Genomic DNA, 27,423 nt, shown 5'->3' on the forward strand with positions numbered 1-27,423 from the left:
CACCACATAACTCTGTTTTTAATGAAAAGGGTTTCAGTTCCAGGTTTAATATGATAAAATTTCAGTTTGAAGAAATTGATAACTACAAGATAGCAGGTATAAATACAAAAACATACATCTAAGGCACTTCCAAGGACTATAAAGCATCTTGCTCTCTGGAGATTCTCAAGATGTTATTATTCTGTGTATTTACTTGGTAAATAGTTACAAACCAGATGAAGCCAGACAAAAATATAGTCTAGATGTTATGTTGCCAGTAGAGGCAAATATGATATAACACATCACATTTGTATTTGCAGTGCAAACAGGTCCTTGGGTCTCATCTACTTGAGTCTTCTTTACCTTGTCAGATTTCTAAGGGCAAAACACAATCTATTTTGCTGTCATGCTATTTTGCATTCTCATCTTCCTGCTTATTTTAAATCATTGCTTTTCTTTAAAGGCAGTGACTCCTTGTTTCTAAGAGGCTTGCAAGATGCAGTGATTTAAGCTTTAACACTGTGTAGAGGTACAGGCTAGCACTATGCTTTAGCAGCACTGTGGTATGACTACCTAAATATCCAGACAAGAATCATAAAATTCCAAAAGGAAGAGGGCATCTGATGAAACTAAATGTTGCCTGAAATGATAAAAAGCATTTCCCTATAGGACGAAGTGTGAAAACTGAGTGAAGATCATCCCATGTGGCAACTGCATATACATCAATTTCACAGCATGCACATGCACAGGGAAGCCTTGTTTGGCCAGAGCTTCTCAATGTGTTATCAACAGCAAAGCAGACTGATATAACTGTCATGGCATACTGCTTTCTATGCATTTTGCTACTCAGAAGCACTTCCCATGAAGAAGTGACAGGTTAACTTATTGGTCAAAGGCCAGCAATTGTCTGCATGAATGGTCTTTTTACTGTTTGTAGAGGTGGAAGAAACTGGAAAATATGAAGAGAAAATGCCAATGTCAGTTTTAATGTTACAGGAACCATAAGATGGCTTGGAGAACCCCTTTGGAGGTCAGAGAGAGCACTCCAACCTCAAAAGGGAGAGTCCAAGAGGCCCTCCCCCCATCGCAGCTGGTGTGGACAAAACTGTGTGGGCTGCCTCTCTGAAGTCAGAAAATTGACCTTGGAGATGGGGGAAAAGGGGGCATTCTGGTGGGTGGGGAGGTAAGGATATGATTTATCCTCAGCTTCCTTCCCTCCCCCTCCAAAGCGCCCTCACTAGATGGGCTGAAAAGCCTTAGCGAAAATATAGGTGATGGGAGGACAGGGAGGCAAAAATTGCCTCTGCTGCTCCTCCTGCCCTAAAGGGCATAGGAATCTTGGAAGCCTCTGAGTTGGTGGGCTTCTAAGTAGCAAGGGTACAGTACCTAGGATTACACTCTAAAGAGCTCAAATTAGCACATGGCATACTATAAAAGTTTCTCCTTGTCATACAGATGGTTATCATCCCTTCTTTAGAGTAATTCCTGAGGGACATGGAGGTTGTGTCCCTCTCCATTATAAACCAGTAACACAAAACGTACCTAAATCCACTTGGCTGCTTTCTGGTGATCCCGGCATAGTGCACCATTCTTAAAGCAGATGGAAAGAATTCCTAGAGACTGCAAGTAAGTTCTCTGAGAATATACAAAGTTACCAAATGACTCTAGCCCACTCTGTGCATCAAATGATATCACAAGACAGGGAAGCCAAATCTGGACAAGTGTAAGAAAGAAAGAAAAAGGGTAGAAGGAGTTTCTTTCCAAATCTCACATTCACTTTAATGGGCTCCTTCAGTCCTGGAGCATAAAGCTAAGTCCTAGAGTTACACAGCAAGCTAAAAGTTTTAAACTAAAGATCTGAGAAAGCTGTTGCAGCAATGGCCTTTATCTGTATCACTGGTGTTGATTTGGCATATCCTTGTCAGCAAACACGTAGCTCATTTTCCAGGCCATAGATCTTTGACTTTAAATTTTTCAGCTCCCCTTGAATCTTTTTAGTTCTCTTATTCCCCTGGCGAACTTCGTGCAGAACTGCGAGGTCTTGGTCTGGCCCCACAGACATTGTCACCTAGAAAGGAAATAAAAGGGATGGAAGAATAGATAGAAATGCAAAGAATTAGGTGTTTTCTGAAAAAAGAATATGGAGAATAGTTTTGAACAAATACTCATTTAGAGCTGATGATTTATTTATTTTTTAAACAGTGCACTGACACTCAAACAAGAAAAGAAGCCACAAGATAGCACACCTGTACAGTCCTATATCTATACATTCCTTTCTAGTCTAGTGCTCTTGGTTCCCAGAGTAAAGAAGAGCCTTTTAAAAAAGATGGCATTGGTGCCTTTACCCTGCTTTGGCTGGTAAGGCAGCTATAACAGCAAAGTCAGACCTTGCCAAAGTCACCTCCAGGTTAGACCACCATATCGTGCTCTGTGTCAGGCTGCTTTAAAAAATGTTCAGGCTGCCCTTTAAAAGTGTTTGGAAACTTCAACTGGTACAAAATGCTGCTGTCAAGGTGTTGGTTGGGGACCAGGTGTTCAGAAAACATCACTCCTATCTTATTTGGTTTGCACTGATTACCTATTTGTTTCCAGGCTCAATTCAAGGGACCACTCTGTCAAGTTTGGATTCTCTCAGTTTTCATTTTTCCAATCTTAACTTTGTTTTGCCCTCTTTCTGCATCAGTTTGTGATTTAAAAAAAACAAACGCACACACAAAGGTTTGTATGCACTTCTCCTAATATACATGTTTGCCTAACATATGCATTTTTACAAGCAGTTTTCCGTAATACAGTGCATTTTTTTTACATTATTTTCACTTATATGCATATGTGTGCACAGTTTTGTACATTTTTTTGGATTGGAGAACTGCATCACACAATTTGGATAATTGCAAATACTGAACGATAACAGCATGTTATTTGCATATTGGTTTGAGAAGTGCAAATTAGGTAGCTTTGCATTAAAATGCAAACCAAACTAATTTTCCCCATCCTGAATTTAAGGTGCTGGTTTTAACCTTTAAAACCCTGAACAGCTTAGTAATCGAGTGCCTTAATGCAGGGGTGGGCAGACTTGCAACTCCCAGAAGTCCCTGCCAGCATGGCCAGTCATCAGGAATGCTGGCAGTAGAGCCAAAGTCCAAAATATCTGGCGATCTACTTTCTGCTCACCCCTACCTTAAGGACCACCTCCTTCCATACGTTCCCTCCTGCATGCTCCATGCACCACATGAGGTCTTGGTCCAGGTGTCATTTTCAAATAATATATGGTGGGCAGCCACTAGGAGCAGGGCCTTTTCAGTAGTTTGACCCAGTTTGTGTAATGCCCCTGCTCAGTAGGTTTGCCAGACCCCAACATTTTATTCTTTCAGACATTTGGCTAAAGGATGGCTGTTCTACTTGTCTAAAAACCTTTTGGTTTTCCTAAATTTTGGAATTCTGATCTAGAAGATTTATGGATATAAACATAAAAAATTCATTCTTCCTAGCAGATCTCATTCCTGTCTTTCTTCTGCTCATAACAACCATTACCTTGAAAAGTTGCCGCTCCACATCCTTCAGCCTTTGCCGAAGTTGTTTAATGTCAGTCTTAAAGCCTTCCACCTCCATGACACGTCGTTTTTCTAGTGCCTCATAGCGTTGGGTCATCAGCTGCAGGCGCTTTCCCATCTTTTCTGAGCGTTCCTGCAAATGTGGAAGCAAACACAAGATCACAGGTGGGGACTACCACACGTAGCTTTTACAATAAGATCATGGAGATGGAGATCATAGCATGTCAAAGTGGCTGCAAAGTTCGTGTCAGCAGCAGCAACAGCTAAAAGCCATTACCTTGAAGATCTCTCGCCCTACGTCTCCTTCCTCCCGAATCCTAGCCAGCTGCTCTTCCAGGGAAACACACTGCTCTCGGTACATGTCTGCTAACCGCTGCTCCTGTGTCAATTGCTCCTGTAGTCCCTGGGGTCAAGATACAAATTTTAGGATTACCAGATGTTATGCATGGGGATTTATGCACAACAGCTTCCTTTCCAAAAGACAGTACCAAGGCAGTTGCATGGCTTAAGACAGTGTAAGTATTCCTGGTTGGTGTTCTAGTTACAACTCCTTTAGGATGCAAAAAGTAAACTGTGGATAGGCAGCAAACAATCAGTGGGCACTAAACTATGCTCAGTGTTGTGTGTATGTTGCACTGGACAAGAAACAAGAGCAAATGGGACAATTAGTTACACTACAGTAGTTATCCCAGTAACTGTTGCACTCGTGTGCTACTTGTGGGTTTCCCGTCAACAGCTGGTGGGCCACTGTGTGAACAGAATGCTGGACTAGATGGACCCTTGGTCTGAACCAGCATAGCTCTCTTCATGTTCTTAACATAGCTGGGTTTACATTCCTGAGGTAAGGAGCAGGCAAAATCATTGTTTGCAAGCAAATCTTTGAGCTCCAACCAGGCCTGGTTTTTGTATCCTGGGTTCAAGGCAGAAGCCTCTTCTCAACATTATGACCTACCTGGAATGATTTTAGCATTGGTGAAACAGTCCTGTCCACTGATGAAAACTCCAGAGCAGGAAAGGACATCATGCCATGGGTCATCCATTTCACCCCTTGCCAAAAGGGAGAGTCCTAAACTTATTCTTTGGAAAAACCTGTGTGCCGTAATCTCTGCTGACTCCTTGCTACATGGCTGGAAATGATCTGAAGTGGTTCTCCAATCTATTCTCCTGCCTTATGATATGAACCTGCCTAAATTGGTTATTTAACCTGTGCTTAAAGATGTCCATTGATGAGGATTTTACTACATCTTTGGCTAACCTGTTCTAATACTCAGCTACTCTTAGATGTATTCCAGCCTCTAGCTTTCCAGTCACTGTTTGAGCTCATTGACTTTTCCTTGAAAAACCAGGAAGACAGCTGATCCTTATTCTCCTCAGGATAATCCTTCATGTGTTTGGAGGTTATTCCCAGTCCTCCCTGGACTTCTTTCTTCCAAACCAAACAGACCCAACTCCTTCAGTATTTCCATAGCCTAAACCTCGCCCCTAAAACCAGCAATGTGAACAGAGTAGAATACTGAAATTATAACACGGTTAACAATATTGAAGAAAAGAGGGTACACACAGAGGCAGAGAAAACTTAATGCTGGAATAAAAGACAGTGAATGGCATGAAAGCATAATACTACATCAATGTGCCACAGCACCAGATGTTGAAATTTCATGGTATTATATTACTGAGCCCTCAGAAATGGGCAGTTGCATCACAGCAGCTGCTTTTACCTTAATCTCTGCACCACATGCTTTGTGAAATTCATGCTCTGTTCGGGAAATGGGTTTACCACCTCTCCTCTTCTTGAAACCATCTACCTTCCTGACTGGAGGTGCTCCCCTGGTGAAACTATGCTGACAGGGGCTGCTGTCCCACAGATCTGGGCTACTCTTTTGTTGGTCTGGGCTACTGTCCCGCCAGCTCTGGCAACTGTCCCGACTTCTATCGTGATTCTCCTGGCCCTGCCGAACTTTGCTCCGTTTGGGCGCATCTTTGCTTTTGTCCAGCTTCCTCAGCAGAGTGTCCTTCTCTGCCATCCAGGATTTCTCATTTGCTCGTGCATCAAACTTCACCTGGAGAAAATCTCTGGTGCTCTCGTACAGCAAGTTTTGAGCTTTGTGGTATCTGGAGAGAGGTAGTACAATGAATTAGCAATGGATTTGTCCCCCAGTTCCTGCATTATACTCTTTGCGATCCAAGGTGGGGAGTGGGAAGCAATGGCTTTACAGTTCCACAGTTCAGAGTTTGCAGGAGAGAAAACATGTATCCTGTTTAATACAATTTTATCTAAGGTTATATCTGAAATGGTACTTTGTCACTGGACAGCTGCATCTTGGCTTTGGGCCTACATGGAACTACCATGAGGGACCTGAAAATATGAAGCTGTCTTATACTGGAGTCAGATCATTGGCCCATCTAGTCCAGGGTGAGACAGAGGGTAGATTGGGATTTATTGGAAGATCTCTGGGTGATTTGCAGTAGATTGGCAAGGGTTTCTGACTTCCAACAACAGCAGCCACTAAAAGCATTTTCCCCTTTAAATTACGTCCATGAAAAAGAATTCTTGGGGGAAACCAGGAGCAAAGTCCTTGTGTACAAGGACTTTGTGTACAAAGACTCTGGTTACTGATCACAAATGTCTGGGCTGAGCATGTGCTCAGAAGCACCCTGCTCCTTAACTGGTAGGATATATCTGTCTTCCCACCTGAGCTGCTATTTTGCAACTGACTTCAGTTGGTGGTTTTGGGGGTTCTAGTAAAACCAAAATAGATGCTGCAAGCCTAAAGTCTGCACACCCCTGATCTAGTCCAGTATGGTCTATTGAACAGACAACAGCTCTCCGGGGTTCCCAGGCAGAGGTTTTTGACAGATCTGATCCTTTGACTGGAATAGTGGGAATTGAACGTGGGACCTTATATGTACGCAAAGGGTGTGCTCCACCCCTGAACTATGGACCCTCCTCAAAATAAAAGTAACGCTCAGAGGGAATAAGAAAGTAAGCCACCCTTCCCTCACATGCCCGAGCAGAGGCTCAAACCATGGACAATCAGATTAAAAATCTGATGCTCTACCCACAGAGCTCCCTGGGCAACTTGCATTGACTCCTAATCCGTATCCACAAAGTAGGACAGTGCAAATTTGCCACTGGATTGGTGTCTAGAGTAGGTTGCTTGCATTTCCTCCTTTGCCACCTTATTCCTGCTTCTAGAGATACAAAGTACCCCAAGACTTCTCACTATATCAAATCACCACTGCGGGTGGGGTGGGGAGCATTCCAACATAGCCATAATGAAGTTGACCAGCACCTCTCCCCATTCCAATGGGTTTATCTTTATATGATATGTATCCAGGCTCTCATTCAAAGCAAGACACATTTTTGTTATACCTACTTTTCAGTAAGGTCTTTGATCTTGTCCTGATCCCTCTGATGCTGGACCTGAGCTTCCTCTATACGGATTCGTCTGTCCTCTAGCAATGCTTCAATCTGTTCCTTGGACAGCTTGGTCTGTTCTTCTAGTTGAGCCTGAAGAGCTTCCACCTAGATCAGCACAGGATAGAGGCAGAGAATCTGCAGCAATGTCAGGGTGGACAATGCTTCCTCTTGCAGAACAGCTAACATTGCTCTATTTTTTTTTTTAGCAGGTTTTAGATATTACTAATTTCTGTTTTAGGGAAGTACCAATGGTTGCATCTCACAGCCTTTTCATCAGCCACAAATCATCAGTCATCAGCCACAAATGATACTGCTTTCCTTTCAACAACCATCATTCTAATACTTTTTCCCCTTTTGGTCTTAAGAAATACTTGGTCACTCCCATAAGATTATAAAAGAAGCAAGCCAAATGGTGGGGGGAAATCAACAGATACCAGGTGTATAACAAATAAAGCCAGGGTGTTTTTAAACACTATGTATGTTTGCCACAGGATATCATGATGGTCATGAGCAAAAGTATATTCTTTCAAAGGACTGGAGAGAGAACACAGAAGGTAATGGTATCACTAGCTATTAGCCATGATATTCAGAAGTTCAGCTTCCATGTTCTTAGATCTTCTCTCTCAATAGCCAGATGCTGGGAACAACAGTGGGAAGTCTGGTTTCATGCTCTGCCTGTGAACTTCCCCGCCATTTCTTGTTTAGCCACAGTGGAACACCTGATGCTGAACTAGATGGACTTAGTCCAGGCCAGCATGGCAATTCTGAGTTTTTCCATGCATCTTTGTTGCAAGATGGTGTTAGCATGCATTTGATTAAAAAAAAATGAGGTTGCAAGACCCTGATAAGGAATTGTTTAACACTGGACTTCTGTAACCTAATGTCAAAAGAATTTCTGGTTCTTTTTTCTTTTGCTATGTAAGCTTTAGATTTCCATTCAGCCTTCTTATTCAGCTGGAAGATTTGCACATTCTCCAGAAGAGGAAGCTGTCTAATAAAAAACTGCATACCTGCCTACATTGGTTTTCAGTAAAAGTGACAATCAAAAAGCTTTAAGAGATTGTATGATCAGGACAGCCAAACACCACAATACAAAAGAAATGATGCAACTTAACTCTGGCTATCACATTTGCTAGAGTCATCTTCAAGAGCGTCAATAAACTCTGTCCGCACGTTCCTAAACTAATTCAATGACCACCCTATTCACAGTCAATGATTATTCCAACTGTCATATGACAAGCTGGCTATTTGAAGCTATTTACCTTTTGGCAGCTTTCCTTGCTTTTCAAATTCATTGGCTTATCAGTATGTGAATGAATTGCTAATGAGTCATCTGAAATAGCCCAACTATATTGGTTTACAAGTGTGTGTGTGTGTTGCGTGATATATATAAAGGGTGTTGGCACAATGAGCCATCTGAAGTACAGATTAAATTTGTTTGAAGTCCAAGACAGAACAGACAACTCTTCTCTGCACATTCTGGCTTCTCTCCTTTCACTGCTGGCCTTGAGGCAGAGCCTTGAGCACTTAAAGCAGAAATCAAAGTATAATTGAGTGTGAGGAGATCAAAGGCAAAGAGAAAGAGAGTGGGGTCAGATATAAGTGTACAGTATAATTTTAAGATGCCTGGAGCAAGGACCTGAAAGGCAAATATTACAGGCTTGCCTCACTTACTATTACTGTCAGTCAAACCCAATGAGGCATACATCCTCTTGTCTTTGATTCCCTGGGAGGTAATGGGTTAATAATATACCTATTGGATTGGCTCCTAAGATAAGTTATACTAAGTTCACAGAAGGAAAGTTTTCCATCCCAACCTCCAGCAACCACCCCCATGTTTCATCCCACTTTGTTCTTGACCATCTCCTCCCCCACAACTATCAGAAGAAGTTATGGGGAAGGGAGGAGGCGGGTTACAGGTGGCTGCAGGGCAGAAGAAGGGACAGGAAAATTTCCTTCCATGAACTTCCTTAAGTTAATTTATCTTAGGATCCAAGTCATTATTTATAATGTGGTTAAAACATAGAAGTTCGATCCGAAATTCAGCCTTCCACCCTGACTGATACACTGGGGGAGGCAAGGAAGTCACCACAGCTTTTCTTCTTGCCCCCATTATTGTCTGCCTCTTCCTAAGGCTGGCTCACTTTGCAGTGGATATCATGGACCTAAGTACTTGTTACCCTGAATTGAAGTTCCACAGATTTCAATGGAAGCATAGAAGCATAGAAGGCTAAATAAATTATCCCCACCATCACCAGACTGGTGTTTCAAAGCAAAGGGACTCTTTGGTTTCAGATCTAAAAGCAACAGGGGCCATGGATGATGACTACCTGTACCGCACATGGCTGTCAGTTACCTGTAATAAGAATGTTTGATCATCTCTCTGGTATCTATTCCCACTTTCTGGCTTCTCTCCCTTTGGTTTTGAGGCAAAGTTTTTAATACCTAAAGTAGAAATAAAAGTTTAATTGATAAAAAGCTATGCCACTCCTTTCATCTAACTAACCTGAAAGTTATTAATGTCCTAGGCCAATGTGAACAGCAGAAGAGGAAAGAATTACCTCTACCTCATTTTGCCCATGAATAATCACTACACAGAATGTCACAAGAAACAGGCATGCAGGGTAAATGCAGATCTTTCCACACACACCCATGGCATTCTAATACTTTAGATGCTTCCTGTGCTGCAATTTTTATTTCCCATTACCTGTTTTTAAAGTGTGCTTATCACTCCGAGCATGTGAATCCCTGCTCTTGGTTAGCCTTTGAGGTATAGTGACCTATAAGAACCAAAACAGTTTGCTTATTTTCTGCTCTACCTTTGCTTTTGAGGTAGACATCAGAAACAATACAATGCCCCCAAACAAAAAACAAAAAGAAAAACCCCAAGGGAAGGTAACATTAACGGAATACAAAGGCATAACAGCATGCCTAAAACACAGCGACATGTTGTAGTTCAGCTGCTGCTGCAGCTTCACGCTGGGCCCTAAAAGTTGCTGTCTTCGCACTGCATTGCCTAGGCCTGGATCTCTGTGCTATAATTGTGCATACATTTGTAGTGTTAAGTCACTAACTAGGCCCAGAGTTGCAGCTTAAACAATTTAAGAAGTTTCTTAACAATTTAAGAAGTTTAAGAACAATGCTGACTTCAAACTGAACATTGTTAGACCTTCAGGAAGTATAGAACTCAGAGAGGCAGAGAATTAGGAAATGGATAAATAAGTTTTCCACTCCCCATCATAATGTAGCATGTACAGTTGTATTATAGTATATCCAAGTGAACCCCGCTCAGACACTTAAGAAATCTTCAAACAATAGCTACTCAGCAGAACTATCACCTGAATTCTTTGCTGTGTTCTTTTTCTAGTAAATGCAAAAGTTCAGGGTTGTGGCTCTCGCTCTGCCAATGTAACCCTTACAACTAGTAGCACATCCATTGCGCATCTGGGCATTTCTAAAAAAAATGCAGTGGAAATAACCAAGTAAATGTGTTCCAATAACTGAAATGGATAGCAAACCCTCTGGTTGCAGTATCTTTTTCACCTAGGTATATTTGTTGTGGACTTAGTATATGGGAGGCTGTAATTTTTTAAAAACATCCTAAATCAGCCTTCCCCAACCTGACACCCTGAAGATGTGTTAAGACTACAGCTCCTATAATTGACTGTGCTGATTGGGATGATGGGAGCTGTAATTCAAGACATCTGGAGGGTACCACACTGGGGGAAGGCTGCCCTAAACAGTCACCAGTTAGGTAGCCTGCTGAAATAATTTTCAACAACCTGGTTCACACAACATGACAGCCCACCATTCATTCATTTATTTATTTGCAACGTTTATATACTGCTCCATATCTAGACAGATTCCGGAGTGGTGAACAATATATATTTTCTTACCTACGGGGGCTGTCGTATCATGTTGAGTGCCCATGAGTGTCATTTTTGCATGGCGTCCGTGGGCAGCTGGGGTTGTTTGATGGTCAGACAACCCTCAAATAACCCTAAAACAAGCCATGGGTTATTTCGGGTTGACTAACCATCAAACAACCGCTATCACCTAGATTCTCACAAAATGACAAGCCACAACAAGCCCAGCAGAACACGACAGCCCTCGTGGTAAATTAAGCCACGGTGGGATATCATATCATGTGAACCAGGCCATAGGCTGTTTTAAGCAACCCATAAGCAAATGACCTCTTTGCCTAGATCAGCCTCTCCCAGCCAATGGCATGAAGCCAATAGACATTCTGGCTAGGGATGATGGGAGTCACAGTCCAACACAACTGGAGAGCACCAGATTGAGAAAGCTGGTCAAGATAAGGCATTTACTCCAATGCATTGACATGGATACACAAAAGATATCTTATGGTGGTGCCACAACTATGAATAATTGCTTTTGCTGCCACAGACCAATATGGCTATCCATCTGGAATGCTGGCTGGGGGGTGCTGGGAGTTGTGGGACCTTTTTCAGTCTAAGCATGCCTAGGATTGTGTCCTTGATCTACTTTGTGAATCACCACTGGCACCATATCTAATGCTATTTATATCTCAGAAAAGCAATATAGAGTTTAAAAATAAATAACTGAGGGAGCAATCCTATGGGTTGTGCCCTCACTAGATGGAAACCTTTCATCTCAGGGGCTTCTGAATATCCAGTGCCCTGCTGGGCTCTTGCTGGCAAGACGAGAGAGGAGCTATTTTCATCTCTCCATCCTCTGTATTACATTTTTTCCTCTAGACCCATCTCGAGGAGGCACGCTGGTGGGGGCTGTGCTGGAGAAACCATAGGATTTCTTATATTCCCGCCTGTCCCCTCCTCTGGAATGCTCCCTTTTCCCTCCCTCCAAGTCCACATTTGTGACCTTGGAAAACAGCCAGCATGGTTATTTCCATGGCGGCTGCAAGGGGGCAGGAGGAGGGATCAGATTCTGGAGTCCCCCTTCCAAAGTTGTAGCACTGTCTATGGCCTCGGAGGGACTCCAAAGAACTCTATGGTCCCTAGGATGCTCAGCTGGGACCATAAGATTGCTCCCTCAGTAAAGATGTCTACAGGTTAACCAAGATGCATTTACCTTGTGAGGTGGTTCCTTGTGAAAATAGGTAATTTCGCCGTTGTCTGTTCCCACTAAGGCCAAAAGGTGCTGGATCTTCTTTCTGTCCTCCAACTCCCTGGAATCCATTGAAAGGAAGGTAACTTGTTTCTGCTTCCAAATGCACCCATTGGTGTACCCTGTCTTTAAATGTTGACTAATGGAAACTCAGCTAACATTTGAGAAGCAGGAAGCAAATCCCTTGTCTGCATATACTGGAGAGGTTCTCTTTCCTTTAGAAGCCGACTGCTGCATGAGATCTTATGAAAAGGTAGCGGCATTTCTAATACAATCTCCTTCTCCATCTAAAGACTTAAGCTCGCTCTCACTCACACACTAGAAGTTGCATCTATTACACAAGGAGTTGATGGAAAATATAGTAGCGCCTTCCTACTAGAAAAGGGGGCTTGATTTGCTTCCCCTGCTATAACCCCCAGGAGGCAGTATTAGCAAGGCAGTAAAAATCCAAAGTTTCACTTCCCACCTGCATTCAAAGAAAGTTCACTTTAGGCTAAGAAAACCGATTTTACATAGCGGAAACTGTTCAACGTCAGAATGGTTTTTGACAATATTTTGAAGGAAACACCTGTATTGTCTGTAGGTGTAGTGATGTTTCCATTTTAATGCTAAAACACACATATAGCAGAATGGTCAGGCATTCTCCCTTGAATACATATCTCAGCACTGAACTGACTTAGGGAGCAATGCTATGCATGTTTAGACAAAAAAAGTCCCACAACAACCAGCATACTCCAGCCAGCATGGGAGTTGTAGGACTTTTTTCCATCTAAACATGCATAGCATTGCACCCTTAGTCATTCTGAAGTTACATTTACAGGTATCTACCAACACTGGATGAGAAAAAGGATATCGTACAGTGAACGGAAACAAATGTTGGACCACATCGTCTGTTTAAGGCCAGGAGGGTGCAGTCCTATGGCCTCTAGACAACATCTGGGGGTCCATAGGATATTTTGGATTTCTGGATCTGAGGCAGCACTCAGTTCCAGGAATCCGTGCTCTCCTCCCAGCTGGTGCAGAGAACCACACCAGCTGCTTCTTTGAGGTCATAAAAGCGACCTCAGAGAGGAGGTAAACTGGGGTGTTTCTGTGGATGGGGAGGGGACTGGAAGTATCCCCAGGCCAGCCTAGCCTCCTTCCTTCCCTCTCTGCAGCGCCCTAGCTAGACAGGCGAAAAAGCTCATCAAGCAAAAACTCAGATTGGGAAGAGCGCTGCCTCCACTGCTCCTCCCGCTGTGCACTGGATACCCACAAGCCTCCGAACTTGGAGGTTTAGGAGCATCGGGATAGTATTGCCCCCTTAATGTTTATTATTTAATTTCTTTATTTAATTTATATCCAACCTTTCTTCCACTGTGGAACTCAAGGTAGCTACATGTGGTTCCCAGGTGGTCTCCGCTCCAAGCACTGACCAGACCCAGACCTGCTTACCTTCAGCAAGGTAGCTGTCTCATGTGCCTTCAGACCGTGCCTGGGACTAATGTTTGTAAAACTATATGGAGTTTAGAACAGCTACAGAATAATGCCCAGATATGTTCAGTTTGGATTAAAAAGCAGAAACTCCTAAAGACAGCAACTGCATTTAATCCTAAATCTATACCAAACATGTTTCTCGCCCAGCCAGGTTGGATGTGTTTATTTTTGGAACTTATATCCTGCTAATAGATTCAAAGGTGCTGGCCAAAAGGGGCCATTGGGGAACATAAGCAACAGTTTGTTATCAAGTCAAATCAAAATTTGTGGAGCCTATTTTGTTATTTAGCTCAGTATCATTAAAAAACAACAACTGATCATAGCAAACCTGAGGTTTAGCTGGAACAAACAGAAGTCTGGATGTGTTAGTTATCAAACAGTGACCAAACAAGACTGATGTCACTCAACTTTGCAGACATTAGTTGACTTATATTAGCACTGATTCTAAGTTATCACTGGCAACAATGAAGCAAGGGGAGTAAAATGCACCACGGTATGTCATCAGTGAAGTCCTTGCTTGTGAGCAGCCATACATATGCTGACATGGAGACATTGTCATGTTATATCCCAGGAAGTAAAGGATCCCCACAATCTTATCATATTCCCCATCTTACATTAGTTCTGCATACTAGAATTCTATGCTAGAGTATGCAGAAGAGCATGAATATGAAAATAACACCCTCAAGTCCCACCACAACTGGGCAGCTACTCTTCAGATCCCAGTGAAAGAGATACCCTTTGCAGCCCCGGCAGGACAACAGTAGAAGGGGATGGAGGGTAACACATTACCCTGGCTCCTCTTTAGGATTGGTAGCATGCACCATGTCCCTCCCTGTGATTTCTTCATATGTGAGAGAGGAGCAAGTACCCCAATTCTCTTCCCAGGTCAATAAAATAAAGGGATAAGGCACAAGCACACTGCTCCCCTCTGCAGTCTGTTCACCCCCCCACACACCTTTGCCCATGCCCCCCAAACCACACAAACACATTCCAAACCCATAGCTCCCATCATCTTCAGATCCTGACCGTACCCTTAAGATTATCTGCTAGCATCTGACTTACACCCTGAGATGGAGAGAAGGTTTTTCTTTTTGACCCCTATTATTCCACCCAAACAACAAACCTGATTTTCAGCCGATCATTCTCAGCATAAAGGCGCAGCACGTGTTCTCTCTCCTGGAAGAGGTAAACTTGCATGTCACTCAAAGCCTTCTGCAGCTCTGCAATTTCTTCTTCCCGCTGACGCATTTCCCATTGTAATTTGTGCTGCATGGAGAAAATGGAAGCACATTATTGATCACCTGGGAGTTAAAGCAAAGGCAGGACAGAGACATTTTTCCTCATTGATTACCCTGGCCTATCTCAAAACTTTTAAGAAGAGTGCTAGTCTTTACTGACTTTTATGAAGGCTAGACATAATTTAGTTTTAGCAGATTGCAAGAGAAGAACTTTTATGAATGCCCTGCACCTTCGCTCTCTCCAGCTGGGTGCTGGGAATTCTTTTTGAGACCTCAACCTTGCAGTGCAAATCCTTGTAGCTTGTGAGCAAATCGTCTACGCCTCTCTCAGCCCCATTTCAATTATTACCTCCCTCCAAATCTCTTCCTGATTATACCTTCCTTCCTCTCAGCCTCCTGGAACTCTCGACTAGCTGCAACACCCTACAGCCTCCTCGCCCATTTATTATATTAGAAGAGGGGCCACAGATCAGTGATGGAGCATGTGCTTCGGGCCCTGTCCCCTCCACAAACATGGCTTCACTCACCCCACCTCCTCCTCAATGGATGAAAGAGCAGGGCTCCATCGCAGCAGCGAAGGGAACTCGGCCGGCTTGGCTTCACTGAGCAGGGGGCTTCCCTAGCTGGGAAAGCCCTGTGCACCAAAGCCTGGTTCCTTTCCCAAACATCAGATGGAGGAACCACCCAGCACTTTGGCCAGGGAGCAAATGTCGGGGCGTCGCCATGTCCACTTGATGTCATCTGGCCCTGCCCCCTATTTTGGTTCTGCACCTCTGAGTTAAAAGGACCTCCAGTAGCAGGCCTGGGGAGGACCTCTGCTGGAGATACTCCAGAGCTACTCTCAGTCAGAGTAGAGAGTACTGGCCTAGATGAAGCAAGGGTGAATACAAGGCCAAGAGAGAAAATCTGAAAGAGTTCATCTGAAATAATACAATCCTAGTATGCTACAGAGACTAGCTGGATGCTCCATTGATGGCATCTCCTTCTCTCCCTCCTCCTGTTGGGGAACAAAGCTAGTTCCCTGAGATGGAAGTACAGTCGTGGGTCACTTTCACAGCGGCAGGATAGGTCAGCAAGGGGGCAGGCAAGCGAGCTACTACCCTGCACATTCCCTCTTCTCCTTGCATGCAAGAACTTGCTCACTTGTCTCCTAACTATCGCAAATGCCTTCTGCTGGGAAAGAAAGCACCTTGAAGCATCCTCCTCCCATCTCAGGGAACCATGTGTGCTGTGCTTTGTTCTGCAACAGGAGGAAGAGGGAGCAGGGTTGGCAGCAATGAAGCAGCCAGACTAGTATACAGGCTTAGGATTCACTTGTATGCTCCAGATACGCATACATGTCCACAGTGCTTTGAACCTCTTTTGGATGCATGTCTGCCTTTGCCCTAAGGCTACTTTATATGTATATAAATGCAAACAAGTTCTTCCTGCAGGCTTCCTAAGCCCATTGCCTGGCCTCAAAAGCTTACTTTTCAATCAAATGTCGTACTGATTTAATTTTGACCAGAGTAGAATTCATTCTCTTCAGGACACTGAATAAGGCTATGGATGGGGCATCTGTGCCCACCCAGATGTTGCTGGGCTCCAATTCCCATTAGTACCAGCCAGCGTGGTCAATGGTCAGGGATGATGAGACCTGTAGTCCAACATCTGGATGGCCCTCGGTTTCAATGAGGATGACAATGAGTATTTGCTCATGGAGAGCCAGTGTGGTGTAGTGGCTAGAGTGCTGGACTGAGAGTCAGGAGATCTGGGTTCTAGTCCCCACTCGGTCATGGAAGCTCACTGGGTGACTTTGGGCCACTTACAGACTCTCAGCCCAACCCACCTCACAGGGTTGTTGAGAGAATAACATGGAGAGAAGGAGGGCCATGTAAGCTGCCTTGGGTTCCTTGCAAGAGAAGAAAGGGTGGGATATAAATGTAATTTAAAAAAAAAAGTAATTTAAAATGGAACAATGTTCCTCACTTGGATTTTCCCAGAAAATTCAAGATGGTAAATACCTGGTTTGCAAGAAGAGAAACATACAACAAGTGAACAAGCACTAAAACCTCATTCAGATATTAAACTTATCTGACAATTGACCCATTTCTGGCTGGATAATTGCTTCCTTTTCCTACCTGCTCATCATACGTTGCTTTGTATTTCTCCAACCTTTTAACCAGCTCCTCATGCTCTTCGTCAAATTCTGCAATCTTTTTTCGGTAGTATTCCAGAAGTTCCCGGGAGGGGCGGAGGTAGGCCAGACGCTCGTTGATTGATGGAAGAGGAGTAGAATCATTCCGGTGAGGAGATGGGGAGCTACCACATTTGGGGGAGCCACGGCTGGTGGTTGACCTTAGCAGTATGGTTGAATGCAACAAGAACAGTTAAGTTGTTGTTGTTGTTGTTATTATTAAATTTATTAATCACCCATCTGGCTGGTCACCCAGCCACTCTGGGCGATGTACAGCATACAATAAAACAGTTTAAAACAATAAAATTCTACAATAAAAACATTTTCTAAAATACCCTAACCCACCCCAAATGCCTGCCTGAACAACCACATTTTTAATGCACGACGGAAGCTCATTAAAGAGGGGGCATGACGGAGTTCCCTAGGGAGGGAGTTCCACAGAGTGGGGGCCACCACAGAAAAGGCCCTCTCCCTCGTCCCCACCAGTCTAGCTGTCCTGGCTGATGGGACAGAGAGAAGGCCATCCGAGGCTGATCTTGTTAAGCGGCCTGTCTGGTGCTGCTGGAGGCGCTCCTTAAGATAGGCTGGGCCGAAACCATATAGGGTTTTAAAGGTCAAAACCAACACCTTGAATTTGGCCCAGAAAACAACTGGTAACCAGTGCAACTCCTTCAGCACTGGATTGATGTGATCTTGCCGGTGGCTGCCTTTAATCAGGTGAGCCGCCGCGTTCTGTACCAGCTGCAGCTTCCGAACCGTCTTCAAGGGTAACCCCATGTAGAGCGCATTACAGTAGTCTAAACGAGAGGAGCATGTACTACTGATGGGAGCAGATGGTCAGGAAGGAAGGGGCGCAGCCGCTGTATCCGATGGAGTTGATACAGCGCTGTCCGGCTCACAGCTGACACCTGAGCCTCCATGGACAGCTGGGAGTCCAAAATGACCCCCAGGCTGTGGACCTGGTCTTTCAAGGGTAGCCGTACCCCATTCAACACCAGGTCAACATCCCCCAGCCTCCTCTTGTCTTCCACCAGAAGTACCTCGGTCTTGTCAAGGTTCAGCTTCAGCTTATTCCTCCCCATCCAGCCACTCACCGTCTCCAGACATTTGGACAGGGATTCTACGGCCAACCTTGGTGAAGATTTGAATGAGAGGTAGAGCTAAGTTACTAAAACCATAAAAACTGTCAAACCACAGTACTTGTACAATGGCAAGCAACAAGATAAACTTGCACAGTTTCATGCAGGGCAACAATTCTGGGTCTGAATTGAAATTTTATTTAAATCCTGGTGAATGGACCAGATTTTGCATGGGTGAGAAGAGCTCTTCCACTAATACAGTGAAGGCTGCAAGAAAAAGTTTGCAGTTGTCAGAGCTGGACACATTATGCCCACCCCATCTGAATGAAGCCACACCCACTAACACCCCTAGGCACGGACCCTGCCATGGTGCACCACTATAGTCTCCTAAGGGAGGGGTTTGTCCATTCCATTCATTCAGATTGAAAACTGATTCAGAGGTAATCTCTGGTCGAAATCTGCACATTTCTGAGCTTGCAGTGTGGTTTGCAAACTGAGAAGACATGCATTCGACAGCAGGCGTACATTTGAAAAATGCACACGAAAAAATGTGTACTTTTAAAAATGTAAGCAAATACACTTTAATCAACAAGGGAATAGTGTGTAGATTTCAAAGATGTGCACAATTGATGTGTACATTTGGAAAAATATGCACAAAAAGACGCATGGATTTTCAAGTGAAAAGAAAACAACAACACTTGCAATCTGATTCAGACTCAAGTTGGAATGACCTCCAAGATGGAATTCAAAGAACTTCAGCAAGCTTGAGTTTTGCTGGTTCATACATCCCTATTGGAGATGTACTGTGGGCTTCAGTCACATGAACATGCTTAATTTAAATGTGTATTAATTAGTCCTGGAGGTAGGGGGGTAGGTCCCAAGCCACTTAAAGCTTTATATAATAAAGAGGTCCTCTGAATTGTGCCTGAGACGCTATAGGAACCTGGGACATATGCTGGAGACTGGTGTAACATGTTCCTGCTTGCCCCCCACCCTGTTGTATGTAACTTCTCACTTGAATGCCCCCATTGTGTGCCTAGAATACTGTAGTCTATTTCTAAAGAGAGGAATGATAGAGGGTCTTGAAGAAAAGATAGCAGGGATATTTTAAGAAGGTGGCAAGAATTACTGCAACAGCAATGGTAGGAGGTGGGAAAGAAAATTGTTAAAGACGTCCCAAATGAGCAGCAAACAAATACAAGGAATGTGGTCCACCTAGCCTAGTCCAAACACACCAAACCAGAAGGCAAATGAAGAGGGAACTAACAAAGCCATGTGAAGGTGGCAGCTAGTTTTCCAATTTACCTTTTGGAGGCTAAGGGTGTTCTTGGAGAAGACGTCATGGTTCTCACTCCTGCCACCTGCAGGAATGTTAAATACACTCTTTAGTACGAGAAACATATTTCTTAGATTCTAAAATTTCTTAGGCCTATCTGCAACACCTAGAGATGAGAAAGTCTGGAAAAATTCAGAAAATAGTTTTTTTTTCTGTTTTTTCCAAGGACCATTTTGTTTTTTCCCAAAAAGTTGGAAAAATTGGGAGTGTTGGATTATGAAATATTTTTTTTTAGAATTTAAGACAAGGTGTTTATATGTTGTTACCAAGCCATTACTCCCCCCCACCAAAAACTGATTTCTAAAAATATGTAGTAAGACTTTTACGGAAAGACTAGAGATGTAAAATATCTGGAAATAATGAAGCCATGGCGCAAAATGTTTTCCAGTTCTCTCTGTAAGATTCTCAGCGTAGTTACAGAGGCCCCTTTAACATTAAATAACAGGTATTGATCACAGGGCCTTTGCAAGGGGGGACAGTCCACCCATGTGGCACCAAAGCATCCCAACCACATTCCACACATATTCAGGGCTAGGAAACAGTGCTTTTAGTAAGGCACAGGGGCCAATGGCTTCTTCTGCCCTATCTCACTTAAATTAGCAGCAGAGGTATCAAGTAGTATGGAGAACACATAATCTGCTATTTGCCAGGATTTATAGCAAAAGGAAAAGGGCAAATGAATGGTGGTCTTTGGAAAAGGTGGCAGGGATATTCAAGGCAGGCGGACTTCGGGGCGGGGGCAAAATGTTTTGGCACATGAAAACATGATAGAAAGGCAGCTTAAATTATAGGGAGTGATAAGCAGGTGCTAGCAAGGGGCTGTATTTAATGTCTGTCTAACTTGTCCCATTCATTTCAGTGGCTCTACTCTAAGTAAAACTAACTTTGGATACAACCCAATGCCGATGAAAGGTTTTTAACAGGCAAGAAGTGGGAGCATACAGAATTCCTTTATTTTCTCCCCACAACATCCCTGTGAGATTGACTGGACTGGGAGACTGTGACTGGTCCAGGGTCACTCTGCAGGTAAGGGGTGGGGGTGGGATTTGAATTCTCCCCAAGGCCAGCATTCTATGCACTACACCACGTTGCTGGCTAGCAACCCTACGCTGGCCTTCTCCCCACCAACTTAGTAAGGGCTGGTTGCAAAATTATGCACTTGTTTCCTGGGCGGGTGAGGGAGAAAGAGGGCTTACCCCGTTAACCCAACTGAATTTGACATTCCTGGACGGCTGCAGTCTTAAGAACTCTTACCTATAACACCTACTGAACACAATGGGGCTGTTCGCACGACACAACAGCCCACTGTGGGTCATTTAACCCGCGGAGTTCATAAGACCGACCATGGTTTAAATGCTAAAAAATTATAATCAGTCAAGAACTGTTTCCTCCCTTGCCCGCCTAGCAGAACTCCATGCAATCCCCAGAGGCCCACCTCAGGCCCCGAGCGAGCAGCCCGCACTCCCTGCGTTGTCTGCATCCCTCACTCGCTCGTTTCCCCTCAGCGCGCACAACTAACCGCTGGAACTCTCCCATTCGCGCTGCTGCTCATGCTGGTCTCAACGGAAAACCCAAAAATCAAGCACAAGGCGGCGCGAGTCCTCCAATCGCAAGGACCATGACAAACAAGGTCAGGGTTTTTGTCCAATCAAAACTCTCTATTCATCCACCCGGCTTCCCTTTTAAAAGTTCGTTGGGAAATGAAGTCCCCACGTAAAAACAAGGAGTCGATAAACATCTTAGGGACATCACAGGATTACTCTAGCCGCGCGATGGCAGTTTTTCAAGCCCATCACAGCGAACAGGAAAACAAAAGCGGGTTTAATGTAGTGAGAGTAACGAAGTCGAGCCAAATTGTCTTCACTTGGGCTGCCTGGTATCTTAAGTTAATGATGACGATGATGCCACTCTTTTCCAGATAACTAGCCCTATTAGTATGCAGCCACAAAGCGCCTTGTGCTTAAAAGCAGCACAGTCCTATACATGTTTACTCAGAAGTAAGTATATTGAGTTCAGTGAGTTTTACTCCCAAGTAAGGGAGCTTTATGCACTCTCACCTGGGAGTAAGAGTGCTGCATGGCTGCGGTCTTATTACCTGTAACACCTACTGAACACAGTGGGACTGTTCACATGACACAAAAGGGCTGACCATTGGTTATTTAACCCAAGGTGAGGCTTGGGACGTGTGCAGGCACCAGGTTGCACATCCAACCTCGGCATGGACATTGTGTTGTGCAACCCTGGCGAGTGCGGGTTATGTGAAGGTTAAACAATCCTCACATAATCCATAGTCTGTTTTAGAATTATGCAAAGGTTGTTTATCTCTTGCATAACCCAGCAAGCTGGGTTTGCATGACACAACCTCCAAGTGGAGATTGGATATGCCTGTGGGTACCAGAGTTTGTCGTGGGTTAAATAACTCATGATGAGCCATGCCATGTTGTCCAAACCTGGTCAATGGGACTTGCTTCTGTGGATTGGAGCCCAAGATTACAACTGCATGTTTACTCAGAAGAAAGTTTTAGTTGTGTGGGATTTTTTCTTGGGAAAGTGTAGAAAGGATTGCAGCAGCTAACAGTGCAATCATATGGATATTTACTTGGGACTCAATATGACTGTGTTCAGTGGTGCTTATTCCCAGGTGAGTGTGCCTAGGATTGCAGTCTTATCCTATACACACTTATCTGGGAGTAAACCCCTTTTAATACAGATGTATTTACTTCCAAGTAAGCATATGTAGGATTGTGTTATAGATCTGTTATTCTTTAACAGTGTAATCCTGTGCATGCTTTCTTGGAAGTAAGCCCCACTCTACTCCAGTGTGCATAGGATTGCAATCTTTTAGCACAATCCTATGCGTATATAACATATAATGGGCATGTAAATCCCATTATATTCAATAGAGCTTACTCCCAGGTAAGAGTGCATAAGATTGCAGCTTTAGGCTGGAAACCTATACCCACTTAACAGGGTGTAAACCCTAATAGTGGATATGCTGTATGTGGGGCTGCCTTTGAAAATGGTTTGGAAGCTTCAGCTAGTGCAGAATACAGCTGCCTGGATATTGTTGGGGACTGGGCTGTTAGCTGATGTGACACTAATACTTTGCCAGCAGCACTGGTTGCCGGTGTGTTTCTAAGCCCAACTTAAAGTGCTGGCTTGAACCTTTAAAGCCTTAAATGGTTTCAGCCCAAATTACTTAAAGGACCACCTTCTCCTGTCATCAACAGCAGCCCGTCTTGTCTGCTGCCAAGGGTGATTAGGCTGGGGTGTATAAGGAAGAGGGCCTTTGCAGTGATGGCCTCACACCTGTGGAATCAGCTTCTATCAGGGGTTCATCAGGCCCCTTTGCTGGTCTTCAGGAAAACTCTGAAGACCCACCTGCTCTCATTGAAGACCCTTAAATCTGGGCCATTGGCTTTTATTGGTAAGTTTTGTTTTTATTGATTCTAATTGGCAATATGTTATGAATTTTATTGAAACATTTTTTATGGATTAAAAAAAATCTATCCAGTTTGTGTTTTTTACCTTATATGCCACATTGAGGGTTCCATCCTTAAAGGCAGCCTAGAAATAATTTTAGATAGATGGTGCTTATTTCTGAGTAAAATGTATAGGATAGTGCTATTGTTAAGATGCCACCAGACTCTTTGTTGTTCATGCTGCTTATTGTGCTGCTTTCTCTTGAGCACCTTGGCTTAAAAAGCTAAATTTTGTCTGGGAAAGTGAGCTAGAAAATACCTTACAATAGCACTCCACTACCTAAACTAAACAATGCAAAGTTACTCATGCTGTGCTCCTTTATATCTGGAAAACATGCTCATTTCTGGCTAGCTCTTCCAGACAGACAACAGCCTGTCTTCCAGCAGAATAGAGCCAAGGTAGCAGTGGGAAACAATACCCCCAGCATTTGGGTGGGTAGGTGGTAGATCTCCAGATGGTTTGGACCTCAACCCCATAAGCTCCTGCCAGCATGGCCAATGGTCAGGAATTCTAGTTGAAATCCAAAACATCTGGAGATGTACCTTCTGCCTACCCTTTCCCTTGCATATTTAAGTTGAATTTCTCCATTTGTGTTATGGAAGGGGTTATTTACTAATCACAGAGTAGTCTGCAGACATGAGACACATGTCTCTCGAGTAAGTATGGTAACTATGTCTGCATTTGATTCTTGTGGCTCATTATCTCTGCTCTCCTTTGACCAGCAAGGAAATCACTTTTTATTCAAGCATGCCTTTGGCATGTGAGTGGGTCTGTTGGGTTGGATGCTGTTTTTTTTCTTGTTATTGTTGTGTTTTAATGCATTTGTTAATCATGTATTTATGACTGTAAGCCACCTTGAGTGACATTTTTCTTGGTAGAAAGATGGGGAACAAATAAATAAATTAGGGAGGGGCTGTCCAGTTAGCCTAGGAAGTAGTAAACACCTCCTTGAGAGATGGAGAGGTCTCAACCTCCTTAAAAATGTTGGTGATGCATCTGCTCCTGAAGAAACCTGCCTTGAACATAGAAGATCTCAATAATTATTGGCCTGTAAGAACAGGGCACCTGGCAGGCTGTGGAACAGTGAGCTGAGCTCAGTTTGGTGGATCACAATTTGTGCAGGCCTACGTCTTACCACATCTTAACCAACCTATTGTAGTCATAACCAGTGGGGTTACAATATGGTAACAATTGTGGATTGTAGCTGTTCCAACTGGTTTTATGAACTGCTGTGTGTTATGATATTGTAACTGTATTGTTTATGTTTTTGGAAACCACCCTGGAAGCATTGTTGAAGGGTAGTTTATAAATCCTTAAAATATAAATAAATACTGACTTGGAGGGATAAGACTCTTCTCAGTTCTTGCTGGCTCCCTTGACAAAAGAAGAATTGTAGCACCAGGGCTGCCCCAAGATAACTTGCAGAGCAGTAAATAGCACCACTCCCTGCCAAGTCAAGGTGCATAGTACCCAAGACTGGTAATGTTATTTTGGCAACTGAGGCAGAAAATCCCACAAGTGCCTCTCCCCTCCCCAGCAGTAAAAATACAGCAATAAATAAAACAACTGTTTGCTGTCTTTTCATGACACCCATAATCAGCTGCCTGAGGCAACCACTTCTCTGCCAGCCCAGCTACTTTCTCCCAACCCCCCCCCCCCCATCTTTGTTGTGGAGCTGGCTGGAAATGGCAGATTAGTAGTTCTTTTGTCTACACAATAAAAACGACTGAACAGTCATAAAAGGGTAGATGGTTTGTTTTGTTATTTTCAATACATGTTTTGAGCAATTGTTAATGTCAATGATTAATGACAAAATGAGGGGTGCATACATTATTTTATAGAAAAAAATACCTTGATTTCCAGAGGGAAATCAACAGAGTAACAAATTTATTCTGCCATAAGCTTTCATGGACTTTTCGTAGCCCACTTCATCAGATGCATGAAGCGTTATAGTTTCAGGTTCATGTACAGGATATGTGCAGTACATATGGTGGTAGTAGGGAGAATTGTAAACAGTGAGACTGAATGGAAATCAAATGCAGAAACTACTGACAGTGACTCTCTATAACACTCCATGCATGCGATAAAGAGGGCTGTAGTCCACAGAATAGATTTGTTAAGGTGCCACAAGACCCTTTGTTAGCTTGGTAGTATTCAAAACAACACAAGCTTCTAGGTTTTAAAAGGCAGTCACAGTAAAGAAGGATGTGTTGTGAGCAATTGTCTGCCAGTTTTTACCAGCCTCTGCTCCTGTGCAGTTTTCAGAAGCTTGTTCTAACAGACACAGAGGATACTGCTCTCCCGCTATGAAAAGGATAGCATGTTGAGTTTCGCTGTTAAAAAGAGTGGTGTAGTAGTTAGGGAGAGGAGCCTTCCCCAAAGCCCCTAGAGTTCCTGACCATTGGCCATGCTGGCTGGGGCTGATGGGAGCTGTAGTCCAAAACATCTGGTCAGCAGCAGGATGGGGAAGGCTGTTAAAAGTGTAGGAACTGAGGAGCAGAACACAAGAGTTTCAAGCCTCCACTCAGCTATGGAGCTCATTGGGTGACCTTGGGCCAGCCACTGGCTCTCAGCCTAACATCCCTCGGAGGGTTATTGTCTGGATAAAAGCATGTGAGGGAAACCATATAGGCCAGGTCGAGCTCCTTGGAGGAAAGGCAGATAAACGTAGTGAACTTTAAAACAGAGTAGCCACTCGGGCCGCGTTTTTGTTTATTTACCAGCATGGCAAAGTTTTGGGGAAGGAAGAGTTAATAAACGGCAATTTCGAAACCCGCCCGAAGGGCTCAGACAGCACAGCGAGCCCCGAGAGGCTGTCCTCTGAGGGCCTACGAGGGGGTCAAGGAGCTGCGGCGCGGCGCTTCGGTGGGAGGGGGAGCGTTGCTTTGGCGACGGGGAGTGGGCGGGGCTCGCCGGGAGCTCTGAGGCCGGGGTGGGCACCGGTAGGTAACAGGAAGCGCTGTGGGAATTGCAAGTGGGCGGAGTCCAGGTGTCGTGTGTGTGGGGGAAAGGGCTGAGGCACCTTCAGCAGGTAGCCCTTGGGAGGAGCGCCGGACGGCTCCTGCAGGCGGGCGGGGCGCTGCGAAGCTTCTACGGAAAGGGGCCGGGCGGGGCCTCTTCACGCGCACGCAGAGGCAGAATGGGGCAAACGGGCTGTCGGCACCGGAAGTTGAGCGCCCTCACACAAAAACACGGCGCATTCCTCCGCGAACCCGAAGGCCGCAGCCTAGCCCAGTCTATTCTGGCCCTTGTAGGGACAACGTAGCTTCCACCTTCGCCGCTGGGGTGGGATACAAAGGGAGACGGAGCGCGCGCAGGAAGCAGCGTCTCGGTCAGGGAAAGGCGGCCGGGACTATCAAACAAGAAACAAACAAACCTTACCGGCGGAAGGATATAACTACCCTCGCTTCCGCAAGAAAGGGGTTTTAACTGAGACGCGTCACTTCCGGCGAGCCTAAAGAAGGGGAGGAAAAGGAAAGAAGGAAAATAACAAACCCCCCGAAGGGGGAAACAAAAACACACGGGAGGCCCGCTCGGCGGCGGGCGCTACGAGAGCTCCGCGACTGTTCCCGGGGGGCCTCGGCGCGCGAGGGCAGCAGCGCTTTTGCTCTCGCTGGGTACCGGGATGTTCCTCCGCCCCCCGGCCCATCCTTGAGCTCCTTTGCCGCCCCTTCTTCGCCCCCCCAGCCTAGCCCGTTCCCTCCCCGGTCCTGAGGCAGCGGCAGAGGGAACGCCAGCAGCGTCGACGACGGCGGCGCCATCATGTCGGGGGACGACGACGGCCCTGGTGGGTCTCACTACGTGGCAGAGTTCGTGCCTCCTCCCGAGTGCCCCGTCTTCGAGCCCAGCTGGGAGGAGTTCAGCGACCCCCTTGGCTTCATCGGCCGCATCCGGCCCTTCGCCGAGAAAACGGGCATCTGCAAGATCAGGCCGCCCAAGGTACTCGGGGAGCGGGGGGGAAGCAGGGGCTGCGTGTGTGGGTCTTCGGAGCTGTATCCCGACTTTCCTAGAAGTCGCTCTTTTCTTCAGTGGCTTCGTCTTTTCGCTACCCCGCCCCCACCCCAAAACCCGGCCAACGCCACCAGCCGCCTCTACATCTGGCCCGGGTTGGCGATGCTTCGCGCTTGAAAGATGCCAAATGAGCAAGACTGGCCCTCGGTGCTTCTGTTGTGCTTCCGAGTCTTCGAAGGCCTTCATGTACACGATCATTCGCAGCAATGGCGCTTCTTTCACGATGTGGCAACTCCTAAAAAAAGAAAGAAAAGCGGATTGGATTTTAACTTTAGCTAAAAAAAAGAAGCAGACATACCTCTTCGAAAAGCAGAGAAAGTTGAATATATACAAGGAAAAAAGGAGGAACAGAATAGAAATGGGAAGGGAAGGGAGAGGGAGAGGAGTAAAAGCAGGGTGGAGCCCCCGAGTAACATGGAAGTTTCACATATCAGTGATGTATATAAAATAAAGTAGCTACGTTCAGTACAGTAACATTACTTAGGGCACAATCTTATGCATGTTTAGACAGAGAAAGGCCTACAACTCCTAGCACTCCCCAGCATGGGTAGCTGGGGAATGCTT

General features: G+C 44.8%; 2 protein-coding genes across 18 annotated transcripts in view; one reads left to right on the forward strand and one right to left on the reverse strand.

Moving 5' to 3' along the window:
* CCDC77 (coiled-coil domain containing 77) lies at nucleotides 1–26,381 on the reverse strand. Of its 6 annotated transcripts, none has more exons than XM_084809355.1 (13): nucleotides 20,885–20,926; nucleotides 19,335–19,390; nucleotides 18,045–18,081; nucleotides 16,895–17,111; nucleotides 14,660–14,802; nucleotides 12,025–12,121; nucleotides 9,659–9,731; nucleotides 9,308–9,396; nucleotides 6,908–7,056; nucleotides 5,249–5,642; nucleotides 3,808–3,933; nucleotides 3,511–3,663; nucleotides 21–2,047 (listed from the first exon to the last, which is right to left on the reverse strand). In XM_084809355.1, exons 5-13 carry the CDS (start codon nucleotides 14,782–14,784, stop codon nucleotides 1,901–1,903), a joined length of 1,353 nt encoding a protein of 450 aa, XP_084665481.1. In that variant the 5' UTR covers nucleotides 14,785–14,802; nucleotides 16,895–17,111; nucleotides 18,045–18,081; nucleotides 19,335–19,390; nucleotides 20,885–20,926; the 3' UTR covers nucleotides 21–1,900. The 6 variants fall into 6 exon arrangements, with proteins under 6 accessions (XP_084665479.1, XP_084665481.1, XP_084665482.1 ...); XM_084809356.1 differs by having other exon boundaries at nucleotides 20,801–20,926; XM_084809353.1 differs by lacking the exon at nucleotides 18,045–18,081 and having other exon boundaries at nucleotides 1–2,047.
* The window catches only part of KDM5A (lysine demethylase 5A), a 54,503-nt gene continuing 53,369 nt past the window's right edge, over nucleotides 26,290–27,423 (forward strand). For all 12 annotated transcript variants that reach the window (XM_084809338.1, XM_084809340.1, XM_084809342.1 and 9 more), the window contains exon 1: nucleotides 26,290–26,787. In XM_084809338.1, the coding sequence (XP_084665464.1) occupies nucleotides 26,611–26,787 (177 nt within the window). In that variant the 5' untranslated portion in view covers nucleotides 26,290–26,610. The remainder of the gene's footprint in view (nucleotides 26,788–27,423) is intronic.

The sequence above is a fragment of the Heloderma suspectum genome, chromosome 7, assembly GCF_057233095.1.
Source record: "Heloderma suspectum isolate Gila_16-S chromosome 7, 16-S_ref, whole genome shotgun sequence".
Lineage (NCBI taxonomy): Eukaryota > Metazoa > Chordata > Lepidosauria > Squamata > Helodermatidae > Heloderma > Heloderma suspectum.

Excerpts from the sequence above, each read along its gene's own strand:
- CCDC77 (XM_084809352.1), bottom strand. The coding sequence starts at position 20,845 with ATGCAGACAACGCAGGGAGTGCGGGCTGCTCGCTCGGGGCCTGAG. Across the intron at positions 12,122-14,659 it reads AATGATCGGCTGAAAATCAG|GGAGTTGGAGGACAGAAAGA; the intron begins GTTTGTTGTTTG and ends AATGGATTCCAG. Across the intron at positions 3,934-5,248 it reads CATGTGGTGCAGAGATTAAG|GGACTACAGGAGCAATTGAC; the intron begins GTAAAAGCAGCT and ends TCTTGACCCCAG.